The 20167-nt window shown below is 45.1% G+C and overlaps 1 protein-coding gene across 4 annotated transcripts in view; it reads right to left on the reverse strand.

Annotated features, from left to right (window-relative positions):
- The window catches only part of LOC115119479 (protein shisa-like-2A), a 37448-nt gene extending 17684 nt beyond the window's left edge, over positions 1-19764 (reverse strand). Inside the window, exons 1-3 of one of the 4 annotated variants that reach the window (XM_029648300.2) lie at positions 19608-19764; positions 12807-13241; positions 9230-9366 (exon numbers count right to left, since the gene is read on the reverse strand). In XM_029648300.2, coding sequence (XP_029504160.1) covers positions 9230-9366; positions 12807-12988 — 319 coding nt within the window. In that variant the 5' untranslated portion in view covers positions 12989-13241; positions 19608-19764. Of the gene's footprint in view, positions 1-9229; positions 9367-12806; positions 13242-18144; positions 18345-19607 lie in introns of those variants that run through there. The other 3 variants (XR_010460261.1, XR_003861992.2, XR_010460262.1) reach the window with 3 other exon arrangements.
- Positions 19765-20167: the final 403 nt, after the last annotated feature.

The raw sequence follows: 20167 nt of genomic DNA on the forward strand, positions 1-20167 counted from the left end.
CCGACTCTTTCTCTGTATATATCAATGATGTTGCTCTTGCTGCGGGCGATTCCCTGATCCACCTCTACGCAGACGACACCATTCTATATACTTTGGGCCCGTCATTGGACACTGTGCTATCTAACCTCCAAACGAGCTTCAATGCCATACAGCACTCCTTCCGTGGCCTCCAACTGCTCTTAAACGCGAGTAAAACCAAATGCATGCTTTTCAACCGATCGCTGCCTGCACCCGCATGCCCGACTAGCATCACCACCCTGGATGGTTCCGACCTTGAATATGTGGACATCTATAAGTACCTAGGTGTCTGGCTAGACTGCAAACTCTCCTTCCAGACTCACATCAAACATCTCCAATCGAAAATCAAATCAAGAGTCGGCTTTCTATTCCGCAACAAAGCCTCCTTCACTCACGCCGCCAAGCTTACCCTAGTAAAACTGACTATCCTACCGATCCTCGATTTTGGCGATGTCATCTACAAAATGGCTTCCAACACTCTACTCAGCAAACTGGATGCAGCTATCATAGTGCCATCCGTTTTGTCACCAAAGCACCTTATACCACCCACCACTGCGACTTGTATGCTCTAGTCGGCTGGCCCTCGCTACATATTCGTCGCCAGACCCACTGGCTCCAGGTCATCTACAAGTCCATGCTAGGTAAAGCTCCGCCTTATCTCAGTTCACTGGTCACGATGGCAACACCCATCCGTAGCACACGCTCCAGCAGGTGTATCTCACTGATCATCCCTAAAGCCAACACCTCATTTGGCCGCCTTTCGTTCCAGTACTCTGCTGCCTGTGACTGGAACGAACTGCAAAAATCGCTGAAGTTGGAGACTTTTATCTCCTCACCAACTTCAAACATCAGCTATCCGAGCAGCTAACCGATCGCTGCAGCTGTACATAGTCTATTGGTAAATAGCCCACCCATTTTCACCTACCTCATTCCCATACTGTTTTTATACTGTTTTTTTTATTTATTTATTTACTTTTCTGCTCTTTTGCACACCAATATCTCTACCTGTACATGACCATCTGATCATTTATCACCCCAGTGTTAATCTGCAAAATTGTATTATTCGCCTACCTCCTCATGCCTTTTGCACACATTGTATATAGACTGCCCATTTTTTTTTCTACTGTGTTATTGACTTGTTAATTGTTTACTCCATGTGTAACTCTGTGTTGTCTGTTCACACTGCTATGCTTTATCTTGGCCAGGTCGCAGTTGCAAATGAGAACTTGTTCTCAACTAGCCTACCTGGTTAAATAAAGGTGAAATAAAAAAAATAAAAAAAATAACTGTATGTCATGCTCTATAAAGGGTTCATAAAATGTGGCATAACTGTGTGACATAACAACCTAAGTCAAATGTGACATAACCCACTATATAAAATATGACATAAACCTGTGCTTTGTAAAAGGTGACATAAGCACTACTTAATAAAGGCTTTATAAATCATATTAAATCGAGGCTTCACAAGCATCTATAACTTTGTCATGCATGTTGTTAGAGCGTTGCAAGGCCAGGATAGTGGGTTCGATTCCTGGGACCACCCATAAGTAAAAGTGTATGTGTAAACATATTGCTTTACGTTCCTCTCCTTGCCCCCAACATGGGCTCTAACCAAGGACCCTCTGAACACATCGACAACAGTCACCCACGAAGCCACAAGGAAACAACGACTTCAAGTTCTCAGGGCGAGCGATCTTCTCACCCGTTACATATGCACTTGCTTTGGACAAAAGTGTCTGCTAAATGGCATATATTATATTATATTACTAAGCTGTCATTGTAAATGAGAATTAGTTCTTAAACTGACTTGACTAGTTAAATAAAGGTTCAATGAAAAAAATACAAAAAGACAACTAAAAATCCATCTTAGGTGTATAGCCAATATGGGGCGTGACCTCAACTTTCCTCAAAGATGCTGTGCTGCAGGATGACACACACTCTAAAGTGCAGTCACGCACACCAAAACATGATGGTAGGGCCCTTTAATAAAATTACATTTCCTGTTTTTGTTTTTCCAGGTGTCTGATCTCCTCAATTTTTTTCTGGATTTCGGTCTGAAAAATCACAACATTCTTAAAAGAAAAAACACAGAATTGGATGTTCTATGATCACAACAATGCTTAAACCACATCAGGGGACCACTTTTGAGGTGTTGATTTTTGAGAAAAACAGTAGCGAGGCTATATACAGTAGCGAGGCTATAAAAGTAGTGAGGATACATACAGACACCGGTTAGTCAGGCTGATTGAGGTAGTATGTACATGTAGATATGGTTAGAGTGACTATGCATATATGATGAACAGAGAGTAGCAGTAGCGTAAAAGAGGGGTTGGCGGGTGGTGGGTGGCGGGTGGCTGGACACAATGCAGATTGCCCGGTTAGCCAATGTGCGGGAGCACTGGTTGGTCGGCCCAATTGAGCCAGTATGTACATATGTACATGAATATATAGTTAAAGTGACTGTGCATATTTGATAAACAGAGAGTAGCAGCAGCGTAAAAGAGGGGTTTGGGGAGGCACACAATGCAAATAGTCCGGGAAGCCATTTGATTACCTGTTCAGGAGTCTTATGGCTTGGGGGTAAAAACTGTTGAGAAGCCTTTTTATCCGAGACTTGGCACTCCGGTACCGCTTGCCATGCGGTAAAAGAGAGAACAGTCTATGACTGGGGTGGCTGGGGTCTTTAACAATTTTTAGGGCCTTCTTCTGACACTGCCTGGTGTAGAGGTCCTGGATGGCAGGCAGCTTAGCCCCAGTGATGTACTGGGCTGTACACACTACCCTCTGGAGTGCCTTGTGGTCAGAAGCCGAGCAATTGCTGTACCAGGCAGTGATGCAACCAAAATGCTCTCGATGTTGCAGCTGTATAACTTTTTGAGGATCTCAGGACCCATGCCAAATCTTTTTAGTTTCCTGGGGGGGGAATAGGCTTTGTCATGCCCTCTTCACAACTGTCTTGGTGTGTTTGGATTATTCTAGTTTGTTGGTAATGTGGACACGTGATGGAGTTTGCAAATCAAATGCCCAGTTGTGGTGCCACTGGACAGGGATAAACTGATAAATTTAACTTTATTTATATTAATTTAAATGTAAATTATTTATCTAGATTACATGGATACCTCAATCGTTATTTCAAATAATTTTGCTAACTTCACTGCAACTGCTGTGATAGATAGCTAGTTAATGTTAGCATAATAAATTTTGGTAGCTAACTAGCAGGCTCAGATAAAAACAAATACCCCTAGATACTTTACTACATTTACATTTACATTTAAGTCATTTAGCAGACGCTCTTATCCAGAGCGACTTACTACAGCATATCTCATAGCCGCGTGCTTGAGATGTCCTCCTCTACCTCATCCCATTTGTCAACAACTTCATCCCCAGACTGCTGCACCGGTTAGATCAGACAGAGACCTGTCATTTAAGATGTTTAATAACGTAATGGTTTAAGTTTATTTTTGAGCATCCATCTCTTTTACTCTTGGAGATAGTTTAAAAATATGTATCTTTTGTGTTTCTTCAGGGGTGACCAGTGACGGCATGGGATCAGACGTGAGTTGTCAGTCTTCCATTGGAGGAGAAGAGGGCAAGTGACCTGGCAGAGGATGGCTGAAACACTTCTAATGGTAAGACAACCTGAAAAATATACCAGGCTGATGATAATTCTGCTGTTGACATCATATGTTATTTGTTCCAAAGTAGTTTGACATAATGGCTTGATCCAATACATTTTCCTGATCACATCAGGATGGGTCATGTGAGTACCTATGCGATGTTTCAGCTTTTGTGCTGCGTGTTTTGTGCACAGGTATCGTCCCGTGTCTTTCTACGAGGTTTACCTCGCTCTTTTGTTTCCCTTCCTGTTCGGGTGGTGCTCGGCGGTCGTCGTCACCGGTCTACTAGCTGCCACCGAAGGTGGCTCCCCTTCCTGTTCGGGTGGCGCTCGGCGGTCGTCGCCGGTCTACTAGCTGCCACCGATCCCTTTTCCTTTTCGTTTGGTTTTGTCTAATTGTTTTCACCTGTTCCTTGTTGGGGTTTTGGGATGGGTGTTATTTAAGTTAGTTTTGCCCGCTGGTGTTTGTGCTGGTTTATTGTTATTGTTACGTTTGTGGTTATCGTTGTCTTTTGGGTTTTCGCTGTCTGGGTTTTGTAACTAAGGTTTTGGGTTTGTTTGCACCTGTTCCTTGTTGGGGTTTTGGGATGGGTGTTATTTAAGTTAGTTTTGCCCGCTGGTGTTTGTGCTGGTTTATTGTTATTGTTACGTTTGTGGTTATCGTTGTCTTTTGGGTTTTCGCTGTCTGGGTTTTGTAACTAAGGTTTTGGGTTTGTTTGCACCTGTGTTTAGGGCTTCACTCATGTTTGGACCGGTTACTTTGTAGAGGACATTAAAGCGTTTTTCCCCGTTTACTTTTGCTCTCTGCGTCTGACTCCACACCCATCACTCACCCACCGTTACATGTTGTTTGGGGTGTATTAAAAAAAAAAAAAAGTATTTCTGTGACACTACTTACAATAAGTCGTTTTTTGGGGGGGTATCTGTACTTTACTATTTATATTTTTGACAACTTTTACTTTTACTTCACTACATTCCTAAAGAAAATTATATACGTTTTACTCCATACATTTTCCCCGACACCAAAAAGTACTCGTTACATTTTTACAGAAATGGTCCAATTCACACACTTATCAAGAGAACATCCCTGGTCATCTCTACTACCTCTGATCTGACTTACTAAACAGCTCAAGTTTGAGTGTGCCCCTGGCTATCTAATAATTAGAAAAACACAATTGTGCCTTCTGGTTTGCTTAATATAACGAATTTCAAATTATTTATACTTTTACTTTTGATACTAAAGTACATTTTTGCAATTACATTTACTTTTGATACTTAAGTATATTTAAAACCAAATACTTTTAGACTTTTACTCAAGTAATATTTTCCAGGGTGACTTTCACTTTTACTTGAGTCATTTCCTATCATGGCATCTGTACTTTTACTACAGTATGAGAATGTGGTACTTTTTCCACCACTGACAATGCAGCCAACCTGTCATATCAGTGCAGCACAGAAATGCCTTTATCCAACCTGTCATATCAGTGCAGCACAGAAATGCCTTTATCCAACCTGTCATATCAGTGCAGCACAGAAATGCCTTTATCCAACCTGTCATATCAGTGCAGCACAGAAATGCCTTTATCCAACCTGTCATATCAGTGCAGCACAGAAATGCCTTTATCCAACCTGTCATATCAGTGCAGCACAGAAATGCCTTTATCCAACCTGTCATATCAGTGCAGCACAGAAATGCCTTTATCCAACCTGTCATATCAGTGCAGCACAGAAATGCCTTTATCCAACCTGTCATATCAGTGCAGCACAGAAATGCCTTTATCCAGCGAATGTAACAGACTTATAAAAAAACTGCTACCTTTGTTACTTTTAAGGTTGAAACCAACATGCTGTGCCTCCAGCAATCAGAGAGACCAGAACCGTTTGTCGACCAGCTCAGGGACAAGCTACACTGTTCACAACCCTGTATAATGTTCAGTGTAATTTGCATTGCTGGATAAAATAAAAAAACTTCCTGTATTTGTATTGTTTTAAGGTTTTAATTTGACATACCATGTGTTAGGAATAGGGAGGGCGATCAGTATGAATGAGAAGGGGTTTCAAATGTACAAAATAAAAAGAGATGTTTAAACTTGTCTTGAACGTTTATTTGTTTTAGCTGACAGTGATAATTTCTTAAGCGTTAACTACATTTGCCTCATTTATATGTACGTGTTGTGAAACAAATATAAACACTATCAAGTGTCAATAAACAGCTTATAAATGTTCTGCCGGTTTCTGAAGGTTCTGATGATCCACAGGTTACCGTAGGACAGGGCTGCCCAACCCTCTTCCTGGAGATCCACAGGTTACCGTAGGACAGGGCTGCCCAACCCTCTTCCTGGAGATCCACAGGTTACCGTAGGACAGGGCTGTCCAACCCTCTTCCTGGAGATCCACAGGTTACCGTAGGACAGGGCTGCCCAACCCTCTTCCTGGAGATCCACAGGTTACCGTAGGACAGGGCTGCCCAACCCTCTTCCTGGAGATCCACAGGTTACCGTAGGACAGGGCTGCCCAACCCTCTTCCTGGAGATCCACAGGTTACCGTAGGACAGGGCTGCCCAACCCTCTTCCTGGAGATCTACTGTCCTGTAGGTTTTCAGCCCAACCCTCTTCCTGGAGATCCACAGGTTACAGTAGGACAGGGCTGTCCAACCCTCTTCCTGGAGATCTACTGTCCTGTAGGTTTTCAGCCCAACCCTCTTCCTGGAGATCCACAGGTTACCGTAGGACAGGGCTGTCCAACCCTCTTCCTGGAGATCCACAGGTTACAGTAGGACAGGGCTGCCCAACCCTCTTCCTGGAGATCCACAGGTTACCGTAGGACAGGGCTGCCCAACCCTCTTCCTGGAGATCTACTGTCCTGTAGGTTTTCAGCCCAACCCTCTTCCTGGAGATCCACAGGTTACAGTAGGACAGGGCTGCCCAACCCTCTTCCTGGAGATCCACAGGTTACAGTAGGACAGGGCTGTCCAACCCTCTTCCTGGAGATCCACAGGTTACAGTAGGACAGGGCTGTCCAACCCTCTTCCTGGAGATCCACAGGTTACCGTAGGACAGGGCTGCCCAACCCTCTTCCTGGAGATCCACAGGTTACAGTAGGACAGGGCTGTCCAACCTTCTTCCTGGAGATCCACAGGTTACAGTAGGACAGGGCTGCCCAACCCTCTTCCTGGAGATCCACAGGTTACCGTAGGACAGGGCTGCCCAACCCTCTTCCTGGAGATCCACAGGTTACAGTAGGACAGGGCTGTCCAACCCTCTTCCTGGAGATCCACAGGTTACAGTAGGACAGGGCTGTCCAACCCTCTTCCTGGAGATCCACAGGTTACAGTAGGACAGGGCTGCCCAACCCTCTTCCTGGAGATCCACAGGTTACAGTAGGACAGGGCTGCCCAACCCTCTTCCTGGAGATCCACAGGTTACAGTAGGAAAGGGCTGTCCAACCCTCTTCTTGGAGATCTACTGTCCTGTAGGTTTTCAGTCCAACCCTCTTCCTGGAGATCTACTGTCCTGTAAGTTTTCAGTCTAACCCTCTTCCTTGAGATCTACTGTCCTGTAGGTTTTCAGTCCAACCCTCTTCTTGGAGGTCTACTGTCCTGTAGGTTTTCAGTGCAACCCTCTTCCTGGAGATCTACTGTCCTGTAGGTTTTGAGTCCAACCCTCTTCCTGGAGATCTATCTCCAACTTGTCCTGTTTTCAGTCCAACCCTCTTTTGAGTCTAACTCTCTTCCTGGAGATCTACTGTCCTGTAGGTTTTCAGTCCAACCCTCTTCTTGGAGATCTTCTGTCCTGTAGGTTTTGAGTCCAACTCTCTTCCTGGAGAACTACTGTCCTTTAGGTTTTCAGGCCAACCCTCTTCCTGGAGATCTACTGTCCTTTAGGTTTTCAGTCCAACCCTCTTCCTGGAGATATTACTGTCCTGTAGGTTTTCAGTCCAACCCTCTTCCTGGAGATCTACTGTCCTTTAGGTTTTCAGGCCAACCCTCTTCCTGGAGATCTACTGTCCTGTAGGTTTTCAGTCCAACTCTCTTCCTGGAGATCTACTGTCCTTTAGGTTTTCAGGCCAACCCTCTTCCTGGAGATCTACTGTCCTTTAGGTTTTCAGTCCAACCCTCTTCCTGGAGATATACTGTCCTGTAGGTTTTCAGCCCAACCCTCTTCCTGGAGATCTACTGTCCTTTAGGTTTTCAGCCCAACCCTAAGTCAGCATATCTGATACAGCTAGTTAAGGTCTTGTTGAGCAGCTAATTAGTAGAATCAGTTGTGTTAAATGAAGGTTGGACTGAAAACCCACAGGAAGTTAGATCTCCAGGAAGAGGGTTGGGAAGCCCTGCTGTAGGGTGTGACAGGTATTTGGATAAGTTGATGGACATGAAATGCTTTCGTTGTCAGAGCCAAGTTTTTTTTTTGTATTCCTACCTGAGACTACCTAGCCACCAGGTATTCATCCTCTGTTCCCATGCTGGAGACCAGGGCTTGATTACAACCTGTTACAATGGTGCCAACATTTTGTGGGTGATGTTTCAGTGGGGGAATGGGTGAATGTGTCAAAAACCTGACTGAGCCCAGCAATGCATGGCATGGCTCATTATATTATTGTGTGTTTGTGTACTGAGGAACATTGATTCCAGAAGAAAGACACTTTCAATTTCCTGATGTTGGGGGCTGTCATCAAGGTGCCTGGTGTGATAAGGGTCAACAGACTTGTATCCGCGATAGCACGATAGCCCTAAAATGAGTTTTATTTGGTATTTTCTATACAATATCCCATTTATAGTGCCTTCGGAAAGTATTCAGACCCCTTGACTTTTTCCACATTTTGTTACGTAACAGGCTTATTCTAAAATTGATTCAATAATTTTTCCCTCAGCAATCTACACACAATACCACATAATGACAAAGCAAAACCAGGTTTTTAGAAATGTTTGCTAGTTTACTCAAAATAAAAACTGAAATATCAAATTTACATAAGTATTCAGACCCTTTGCATATTTGGCAGCGATTACAGTATCGAGTCTTCTTGGGTATGACGCTACAAGTTTCTCGCATTCTTCTCTGCAGATCCTCTCAAGCTCTGTCAGGTTGGATGGGGAGCGTTGCTGCACAGCTATTTTCAGGTCTCTCCAGAGATGTTAGATCGGGTTCAAGTCCGTGCTCTGGCTGGGCCACTCAAGGACAGTCAGAGACTTGTCCTAAAGCCACTCCTGCGTTGTCTTTGCTGGGTCGTTGTCCTGTTGGAAGGTGAACCTTCGCCCCAGTCTGAGGTCCTGAGCAGGTTTCCATCAATGATTTCTCTGTACTTTGTTTTCTATACATTTGCAAAAATGTGTCAAAACCTATTTTTGCTTTGTCATTACGGGGTATTGTGTGTAGACTGCTGAGAAAACATATTTAATCCATTTTAGAATAAGGCTGTAACATAACAAAATGTAGAAAAAGTCAAGGGGTCTGAATACTTTCCGAATGCACTGTATGTATCCTACCCAACATCTTTAGATGATGTGTCAAGACCTTAGCCCGGCTCTATGTATCCCATCACATACCTTTAGATTATGTGTCAAGACCTTAGCCCACCCCAGAAGTGTTACCCACCTGGTGTTCTGAGTGGCAGGCCGTTGTCAAGGCGACTGGGCTTGGTGGCGATGAAGAGGTAGCAGAGGACACAGACTGTGATGAGGAAGGCCAGCAGGACCACTGCTGCTATGGACAGACCTATCAGGGCCCCGACGCTAAGAGATTAAGAAATAAGGGGAAGAGAAAGAGGATGGCGAGTAGGGGGAAAGGGACGGGGAGGGACGGGGAGAGACAGGGAGGGACGGGGAGGGACAGGGAGGGACAGGGAGGGACGGGGAGGGACAGGGAGGGACGGGGAGGGACGGGGAGAGACGGGGAGGGACAGGGAGGGACGGGGAGAGACGGGGAGGGACAGGGAGGGACAGGGAGGAACAGGGAGGGACAGGGAGGGACGGGGAGGGACAGGGAGGGACGGGGGGACGGGGGGACACGGGGAGGGACAGGGGGACGGGGAGGGACAGGGAGGGACGGGGAGAGACGGGGGGGGAGGGACAGGGAGAGACGGGGAGGGACAGGGAGGGACGGGGAGGGACGGGGAGGGGGGAGGGACGGGGAGGGACAGGGGAGACGGGAGGGACGGGGAGGGACGGGGAGAGACGGGGAGGGACAGGGAGGGACGGGGAGGGACAGGGAGGGACGGGGAGAGACGGGGAGGGACAGGGAGGGACGGGGAGGGACAGGGAGGGACGGGGAGGACGGGGAGGGACGGGGAGGGACAGGGAGGACGGGGAGAGACGGGGAGGGACGGGGAGAGACGGGGAGGGACAGGGAGGGACGGGGAGAGACGGGGGAGGGACAGGGAGGGACGGGGGAGAGACAGGGAGGGACGGGGAGAGACAGGGAGGGACGGGAGAGACGGGGAGGGACGGGGAGAGACAGGGAGGGACGGGGAGAGACGGGGAGGGACGGGGAGAGACAGGGAGGGACGGGGAGAGACAGGGAGGGACGGGGAGGGAAAGAGATGAAGAAAGAGACAGAGACAGATGGGGACAGGAGAGAAAGAGATGAAGAAAGAGACAGATGGGGAAAGGAGAGAAAGAGATGAAGAAAGAGACAGAGACAGATGGGGACAGGAGAGAAAGAGATGAAGAAAGAGACAGAGACAGATGGGGACGGGGAGGGAAAGAGACGAAGAAAGAGACAGACAGATGGGGAAAGGAGAGGGAAAGAGACGAAGAAAGAGACAGAGACAGATGAAGAAAGGAGAGGGAAAGAGATGAAGAAAGAGAAAGAGACAGAGACAGATGGGGACAGGAGAGAAAGAGATGAAGAAAGAGACAGAGACAGATGGGGACGGGGAGGGAAAGAGATGAAGAAAGAGACAGAGACAGATGGTGAAAGGAGAGAAAGAGATTAGGGGAAGGCCGGGAGAAAGCAATGGACATAGAAGGTGAGAGAAAGGGGGAGCGAGGTAGAGAAGACGAGAGAATGTCATAAATGTGTGACAGAGCGGGAAAGGCAGGGGAGTGCAGAGAGGTGATGGGGAAGACAGGGAGGGAAAGGCAGGGGGGTGCAGAGAGGTGATGGGAAAGACAGGGAGGGAAAGACAGGGGAGAGCAGAGAAAGAAGTGATGGGGAAGACAGGGAGGGAAAGGCAGGGGGAGCAGAGAGAGGTGATGGGGAAGACAGGGAGGGAAAGGCAGGGGAGAGCAGAGAAAGAAGTGATGGGGAAGACAGGGAGGGAAAGGCAGGGGAGAGCAGAGAGAGGTGATGGGGAAGACAGGGAGGGAAAGGCAGGGGAGAGCAGAGAGAGAGGTGATGGGGAAGACAGGGAGGGAAAGGCAGGGGAGAGCAGAGAGAGAGGTGATGGGGAAGACAGGGAGGGAAAGGCAGGGAGAGCAGAGAGAGAGGTGATGGGGAAGACAGGGAGGGAAAGGCAGGGGAGAGCAGAGAGAGGTGATGGGGAAGACAGGGAGGGAAAGGCAGGGGAGAGCAGAGAAAGAAGTGATGGGGAAGACAGGGAGGGAAAGGCAGGGGAGAGCAGAGAGAGAGGTGATGGGGAAGACAGGGAGGGAAAGGCAGGGGAGAGCAGAGAGAGAGGTGATGGGGAAGACAGGGAGGGAAAGGCAGGGGAGAGCAGAGAGAGAGGTGATGGGGAAGACAGGGAGGGAAAGGCAGGGGGAGCAGAGAGAGAAGTGATGGGGAAGACAGGGAGGGAAAGGCAGGGGGAGCAGAGAGAGAGAGGTGATGGGGAAGACAGGGAGGGAAAGGCAGGGGAGAGCAGAGAGAGAGAGGTGATGGGGAAGACAGGGAGGGAAAGGCAGGGGAGAGCAGAGAAAGAAGTGATGGGGAAGACAGGGAGGGAAAGGCAGGGGGAGCAGAGAGAGGTGATGGGGAAGACAGGGAGGGAAAGGCAGGGGAGAGCAGAGAGAGAGGTGATGGGGAAGACAGGGAGGGAAAGGCAGGGGAGAGCAGAGAGAGAGGTGATGGGGAAGACAGGGAGGGAAAGGCAGGGGAGAGCAGAGAGAGAGGTGATGGGGAAGACAGGGAGGGAAAGGCAGGGGAGAGCAGAGAGAGAGGTGATGGGGAAGACAGGGAGGGAAAGGCAGGGGGAGCAGAGAGAGAAGTGATGGGGAAGACAGGGAGGGAAAGGCAGGGGGAGCAGCGAGAGGTGATGGGGAAGACAGGGAGGGAAAGGCAGGGGAGAGCAGAGAGAGAGGTGATGGGGAAGACAGGGAGGGAAAGGCAGGGGGAGCAGAGAGAGGTGATGGGGAAGACAGATAATAGATTGCACTCTTTCTGAGAGTGATACATTTAGGGGCGGACTGGCCATCCAGCATTTCGGGCTAATGTCAGATGGGCTGGTCCATCTGAGTGGTGCAGTGTTCTAAGGCACTGCATCTCAGTGCAAGAGGCATCACTACAGTCCCTGGTTTGAATCCAGGCTGTATTACATCTGGCAGTGATTGGGAGTCCCATAGGGCGGCGCACAATTGGCCCAGTGTTGCCCGGGTTTGGCTGGGGTAGGCTGTCATTGTAAATAAGAATTTTTGTTAACTGACTTGCCAAGTTAAAGAAAAGTTAAATAAAATATATATCGTTTGGCTAATAATGGGGTTATCGAGGAAAAACATGGGCCAGTGTGTTAGAAATACCAGGGACAAATTCTGGTCCCAGTCTGCCCCTGGATACAGTATTGTACACTTTTTCAGTTTTTATTTTCACTTTTAATTTAGGTACTTTTCTCCTTGCATCAGCTTCCCTCGTTATACAGTAGCCTACTGTAACCTATAATAGGTGTACATCATCACAATATCAAACATTATGCAAACTTAAAAGTCCAGCAGTGAATGAAAACACTGTATATATATATATATATATATATATATAATATGACATTTGTAATGTCTTTATTGTTTTGAAACTTCTGTATGTGTAATGTTTACTGTTCATTTGTATTGTTTATTTCACTTTATATATTCACTTTATATATTATCTACCTCACATGCTTTGGCAATGTTAACACATGTTTCCCATGCCAATAAAGCCCTTCAATTGAATGAGATTTCCCCAAGATAGGGTAAGGCTATATAGGAAAAACAAAACGGATGAATTGGTATAACATCAAATCAAAGATGTGTAAAAAAGTCCTTACCTAAGCCACCACATGTATGCATACTCGTAGGGGAAAAAACTGTTGGGGTCATCACAGCAATACTTGATATCGTTAAATCCGCAGCAGAATACCGCGTGGGCACCGCTTCCCGCTTTAGGGCACAAAAAGCCATTCACAAAAGCATTTTCTGCGCTGTAGTAGCTTGTGCAATTCGCAGTCATGCTGGTAAGAAAAAAAGAAAGCTCTGTCGAGGATAATGAGGCAATTTCCTTAGCTGTGTAAGGGTTTTATTGCAATGTCGCGCACAATGTGTCCTTGCTGAACATAATAGGCTTCACATTTCCGAGCATGACAGAGAAATGTGGAAAAACTGCATCCCGATGTACCATATTGAATTCTGGAGTCCCCCCACAACACCTCCTTCCATCCACATCTCTGTCTCTCTCTCTCTCTCTCTTTCTCGGATACAACACCCTACAATGGGTATAAATGAATAAACAACTTTAATTAGATGGGGACATAAGAGACACTAATTGCTCTGCTTGATAGCCCGTTTGGATTGCTGATCCTCTTGTGTGGGTTAGTCTATTGTAATACACAGTAGCCATTTGTCTGAATCTATATTGAACAAAAATATGAACACAACATGCAACAATTTCACAGATTTGGCTAAGTTACTATTCATATAAGGAAATCAAACAATTTAAATACATTCATTAGGCCCTAATCTATGTTTTTCACAGGGCTGGGAAGAGGTCCAGCCATGGGTGGTCCAGCCAATCAAAATGAGTTTTTCCCCACAAAAGGACTCCTCAGTACCTCCCCCCTCTGACGATCCCATAGGTGGAGAAGCCGGAGGTGGAGGTTCTGGATTGACGTCATGTACCGATGCGCACTTGGCTGCAGTAAGAAACCATCGCCATCTGCGCCCACTCAACATAGCCTAGATTTGCATTTTTATTACTTCTAAACAAAATAACTTTTTGGGGGTTTCTCATACACTTACAATGATGTTTTGAGTTTTGCTTGAAAAATTCCTAAGATTATATTTGGTAGTGATCTTTGCAATATAACTATTTTGGATGCGCAAATTGTTAGCTAGAATGCTAATGCTCATTAATATAGTCTGTTACGAAAGCTAGCCAAAAAGCCATTTTACTGGTTGAAGTTAATGCAGTATAATGCATTGACAAAAACATTATATTAAGAAGGACATTCATATGAGGCTTAAAATCCAATTAAATCCAAAAGCACTCAAAAGCAACATTTAAATAGAGGCTTTTTTTGCTGGCGTTCTATAAGAACTCCCTATTGTTCTGTGACCAACTTGCTCGCATCGCCCTCGTGCGGCAATGTTTGCAAACACAGGAAGGGGTCTGTACAGATTTGTTAAAAGGTTTGTCAACACATGATAAACATGATTGATGAAAATATACTAAAATGGGTTCAAAGCAGCCTGCATTGAGGACCAGATAGAAGATACTCCATGTTAGAAAATATACTGTAGCCTAGATCTATTGCAAACCAGGTTACGGCCCATTGTAATACAGCCTGGAATCAAACCAGGGTCTATAGTGACGCCTCTAGCACTGAGATGCAGTACCTTAGACCTCTGCGCCACTCGAGAGCCCCAGTCATTGGTTGTATGAGTGTAGGATGGAACTGCGAATACAGTCATGCCCACACACTCTCTCACTTCCTATAGTCACTGACACCTTTCATTCAATGGGCTTTGCACATAGGCCTAATGAGTCCACACTTTCACAGGAGCTGCATGGGCAAAAATAATGTCCAATATTAAGAAAAAACAGGAATGTCTGTTTTGCTGTCTATGATAGTTTAATTAGACATTGGTTGTTGGCTACTGTGAGCCTCCACTGGCAGAAAAATAACCAATTGTGTTATAGATCACCAGCAGCCTGCTTGAAATTGGCCAAGAAGGCGATATCTCTGTGATGAAATCTCTGTGACGATATCCCTGTAACAATATCTCAGATATCGCTGCAACGATATCTCTCTAACGATAGCTCTGCGACAATATCTCTGTAACAATATCTCAGATATCTCTGCGATGATATCTCTCTAACGATAGCTCTGCGACAATATCTCTGTAACAATATCTCAGATATCGCTGCGACGATATCTCTCTAACGATAGCTCTATGACTCTTAGACAAAACTGTCTATCAACCAAAGAACATTCTCAAATCTCCATTGTTAATGTAATTCCCTCCACCTAGATAATAGACTATGTTCCAGTACACGACACACTGACGTCATGTACAGATGCTCGCGACTCTTGGCTGCAGTAAGAAAGCCATCGTGATTTGGGCCCATTCAGCATAGCCTAGATTTGCATTTCTGTTACTTCCCAACAAAAAAACTATTTGGGGTTCTCATATGCTTACAATTATTTTTGCTTGAACAGTAGCTAAGATTATATTTGGTAGTTATGTTTGCAAAGTAACTATTTTGCATGCAGCAGTTGCTAGCTAGAATGCTAACGCTCATTGATATAGGCTGTAGCGAAAGCTAGCCAAAGAGCCATTTACTGGTTAAAGTTGAAATCTTTTCTATGTATAATGCAGTTGATTTGCGATGATGACACAAACATTATAATGAGCAGGACATTCATACGAGTCTTTACAATCCAATGAAAATCCAAAGTAGTGTGAAATGCACTCATAAGCAACATTTAAATAGAGACTCCCCATTGTTCTGTGACCAACTTGCGCGCATCGCCCTCATGCGGAAATGTTTGCAAACGCAGGAAGGGGTCTGTACAGATTTGTTAAAAGGTTTGTCAACACATGATAAACATGATTGATGAAAAGATACTAAAATGGGTTCAAAGAAGCCTGCATTGAGGACCAGATAGAAGATACTCCATGTTAGAAAAGATACTAGAATGGGTTCAAAGCAGCCTGCATTGAGGACCAGATAGAAGATACTCCATGTTAGAAAAGATACTAAAATGGGTTCAAAGCAGCCTGCATTGAGGACCAGATAGAAGATACTCCATGTTAGAAAAGATACTAAAATGGGTTCAAAGCAGCCTGCATTGAGGACCAGATAGAAGATACCCCATGTTAGAAAATATACTAAAATGGGTTCAAAGCAGCCTGCATTGAGGACCAGATAGAAGATACTCCATGTTAGAAGACAATATATACTGTATTTTTATTTATTTATTTTATTTAACCTTTATTTAACGAGGCAAGTCAGTTAAGAACTCTTTCTTATTTACAATGACGGCCTACCAAAAGGCTAAAGGTCTCCTGCGGGGATGAGGGCCTGGGATTAAAAATATAAATACAATACAATGTAAATATTGGACAAAACACACATCACGACAAGAAAGACAACACAACACTACATAAAGAGAGACCTAAGACAACAACATAGCATGGCAGCAACACATGACAACACAGCATGGTAGCAACACAACATGACAACAACATGGTAGCAGCACACAACAGGGTACACACATTATTGGGCACAGTCAACAGCACAACGGTCAAGAAGGTAGAGGCAACAATACATCACACAAAGCAGCCACAACTGTCAGTGGGACTGTCCATGAGTGAGTCTTTGAATGAAGAGATTGAGATAAAACTGTCCAGTTTGAGTGTTTGTTGCAGCTCGTTCCAGTCGCTAGCTGCAGCGACCTGAAAAGAGGAGCGACCCAGGGATGTGTGTGCTTTGGGGACCTTTAACAGAATGTGACTGGCAGAACGGGTGTTGTATGTGGAGGATGAGGGCTGCAGTAGATATCTCAGATATGGGGGAGTGAGGCCCAGTAGGGTTTTATAAATAAGCATCAACCAGTGGGTCTTGCGACGGGTATACAGAGATGACCAGTTTACAGAGGAGTATAGAGTGCAGTGATGTGTCCTATAAGGAGCATTGGTGGGAAATCTGATAGCCAAATGGTAAAGAACATCTAGCCACTTGAGAGCACCCTGACCTGCCGATCTATAAATTACGTCTCCGTAATCTAGCATGGGTAGGATGGTCATCTGAATCAGGGTTAGTTTGGCAGCTGTGGTGAAAGAGGAGCAATTACGATAGAGGAAACCAAGTCTAGATTTAACTTTAGCCTGCAGCTTTGATATGTGCTGAGAGAAGGACAGTGTAACGTCTAGCTGGATGATTACATTCTTAATTAAACTATCATGAACAATAAAACCGACATTGTCATTTTTTCTTTATATTGGAGATGATTTTTGCCCATGCAGCATCTGTGAAAGTGTGGACTCATTAGGCCTATGTGCAAAGCCCATTGAATGAACGGTGTCAGTGACTGTAGGAAGTGAGAGAGTGTGTGGGCGTGACTGTATTCACAGTTCCATCCTACACTAAATACAGCCAATGATAAATCAGTGTTACGCATTAAAAACTGTGTGTACTGTATGCAGGCGGATCAATTTGTTTGAACGGTTCAGATTGTCTCGTCAAAGCTCTATCCTGTAGATCAGAGGTGGGAGGTACAAAGGAACATTAAGTAACTTGGAACATTAGATTTCCTTCGTGTCGATCCATTAGGAGGTGTGTTCCAATGGATCTCTTCTACTGCATAATGATGGCCTCACATCATTTACTCTGGCAGTATGTATGCAAGTATACGTATATTCATCATGCATTCAACATATTCTGCCTCATTCAATGAATGGGTGGCTTTCCCAGTAATGCTTGCAAATGTCCTTAACTCTTATGTCAGGTTGAGAGTTAACCATGGATGAATAGCAAAGAAATGCTGAAGAGATTGAAGCCAAACGGATTTCAGATGTAAGATAATCATGGTGATTGCTATCTGACATCTACTATTCAGTGTCGACCTGTGAACATCAATAAAGACCATGGCATGAAGTTGGATAATTACACTATTAGAAACAAGGTGCTATCTAGAACCTAAAAGGGGTCTTCGGGTGTCCCCATAGGAGAGCCCTTTGAAGAACCCTTTTTGGTTCCAGGTAGAAACCTTTTGGTTCTAGGTAGAACTCTTTTGGTTCTAGGTAGAACTCTTTTGGTTCTAGGTAGAACTCTTTTGAGTTCCAAGTACACAGAGAGTTCCTTTACACAGAGGGTTCTACCTGGAACCCTGGGGTCAGGGTTGGAAAATAGCAGAGTGCTGACTTTTACAAATTGAAATTGCCAAAGAGCACTAGCACCTCAATGCCAGCCTTTGCATTTTGTTACACCAGAAGTAAATTCATTTCCAATGGAACGCTGCATTTGTCTTGCAGCATTGCGTTGCAGAGGCAGTTGCAGTGCGTTCTGTGTGGTGCATACATTTGATTTAACGGGGCGGCAGGGTAGCCTAGTGGTTAGAGCGTTGGGCTAGTAACCGGAAGGTTGCAAGTTCAAATCCCCGAGCTGACAAGGTACAAATCTGTTGTTCTGCCCTGAACAGGCAGTTAACCCACTGTTCCTAGGCCGTCATTGAAAATAAGAATTTGTTCTTAACTGACTTGCCTAGTAAAATAAAGGTAAAATAAATAAATAAAAATAAAATATTAACCCCTGACCCCCTCCAGAACCCTTAGATCACCCACGGTGGTCACCCTACAGAGAGAGCCTACAGGCAGGAAGAGAAGTTCATTAACCCCTGACTACTAACCCCTCTACAACTGCCAGGTCACCCTACATAAAAACACTACAGGCAGGGAGCAGAGAAGTCATTAACCCTGACATTAAGTCCTAACACATGTCTGTCAATGTGTATGTTATTAAAAGTCATGTTTCCTCTCTGGTACTGTTGATATTTAACCAGCAGCCCTAAACTATCCTATCCATAAAAAAGCAGGATACAGAATGTGACCCTGAATAGCACGCCTTCATAAGACACTTCGGGTTTCGTTTTTCTTGAAAATAGTTACTGTCACTTTCACATCCCTCAGTCCCCCCTCTCTCCTTCTCATCTTCCTATTCCCGTTCCTCCTCCTCCCTACTCCCTCTTCTGAGAGCGTGAAAAGAGGGTCAAATGCGTGTCTCATGGTCAATGAGTGAGATTTGGCAGCTCTGCTCTTTTCCCCCTCCCCACTTTCCTCCACCCTTATCCCCTCTCCCTCTGCCTTCTCTCTTCTCCTGCCCCTTCTCACTCTCCCTCCCCCTCTGCCTTCTCTCTTCTCCTGCCCCTTCTCACTCTCCCTTTCCCTTGCCTGAGACCTGAATATTCCGTTAGTTCCCTGAGATTATTTCCTAGAGTTTAGCTCTGCGGTCTAACACAGTCTTGCGGTGTGCAGACGAGCCAGGTTCAAACCCAGAAGGACACGCTTGCTTGAGGGCGTAATACAGACTTAGGACGGAGACAGGAGACTGTTGCTTTCTACTTCCACTGGCTGTCAGAGAATGCCATGAATTTGGACACTTGTGCCAGTGAAATGTTTGAAAGCTGAAAAAAAAAAATATATATATTGTGCAAGAAAACACAGAAAATATAAACAATATGGCTTCCCTTCAGCACTTTACTGATCATAACATCAAAATGCTCTAACAATGTGTTTTTATACAAGTGGAAATGAAAGAATGGTTTTTGGATGGTTTTCATATTCAACAATACAAAACATGAGCTTCTCAGCCATTTAAAATAGTTTGATCAATAACTAGCTACCCTTTACTTCACTATATACTATATACATTATATCCTGAGGAGCAAATGTGTCTTTTACAGAGTTTAAAACGTTAGAGCATGTTTCCCCAGGCCCAGATTAAGCCTTCTCCGGGACTCCATAACACTGTCATTAGAGATTCTCCATCTGGAATGTTGTTGATCCAGGAGGAGGTGGAGCACGAGTTAATCTGAGTCTCAGGAGAAACCAGACCCGAGTTCAGTTCTTACCTGGCAGACAAGAGAGGAGGAGGAAGGCGAAGAAGAGTAGAGGAGTCATCATGTTCCAGACTGTGACTATGTGAGTCTATGGCGCTGTGACAAGTGGTTCATCAACAAAACCCGTTTCCTAAAACAACCCGTTCCCTAGCTTTCACTTCCTGCTGGTCACATGACCTACAGATGTTACAGATGTTTTGTTTAACCGTTTCAGTTCTCTGTTGTTTTAGTTCCTATCACCAATGATGATTACTAATAAGCTATTTTATGTAGTGTTTCTTTATCACAACATGAAAAATGTTGTTTTTCCTTTTTTGTTTTGCAACATGAAGCCCAAAATTGTACAATTGTATAATTTAATCTCTTGTTGAAGTCTCATACTTAGCATTTAAAATGCATCAAACGTTTTGCTGCACATAAAGAATTGGTGTGTGTTAGAGTTGTAGTGAGGCTCTTTATGTCAACCCTGTTTTCACATGTCTGTCCGTCCGTCCGTCCCACAGCTGCCCAGCTCACACCTACAGTGTCATTGCGCAAAACTGTACGCATTATCATCTGGATATATGTGCAAA

Source organism: Oncorhynchus nerka, linkage group LG20 (assembly GCF_034236695.1).
Source record: "Oncorhynchus nerka isolate Pitt River linkage group LG20, Oner_Uvic_2.0, whole genome shotgun sequence".
Lineage (NCBI taxonomy): Eukaryota > Metazoa > Chordata > Actinopteri > Salmoniformes > Salmonidae > Oncorhynchus > Oncorhynchus nerka.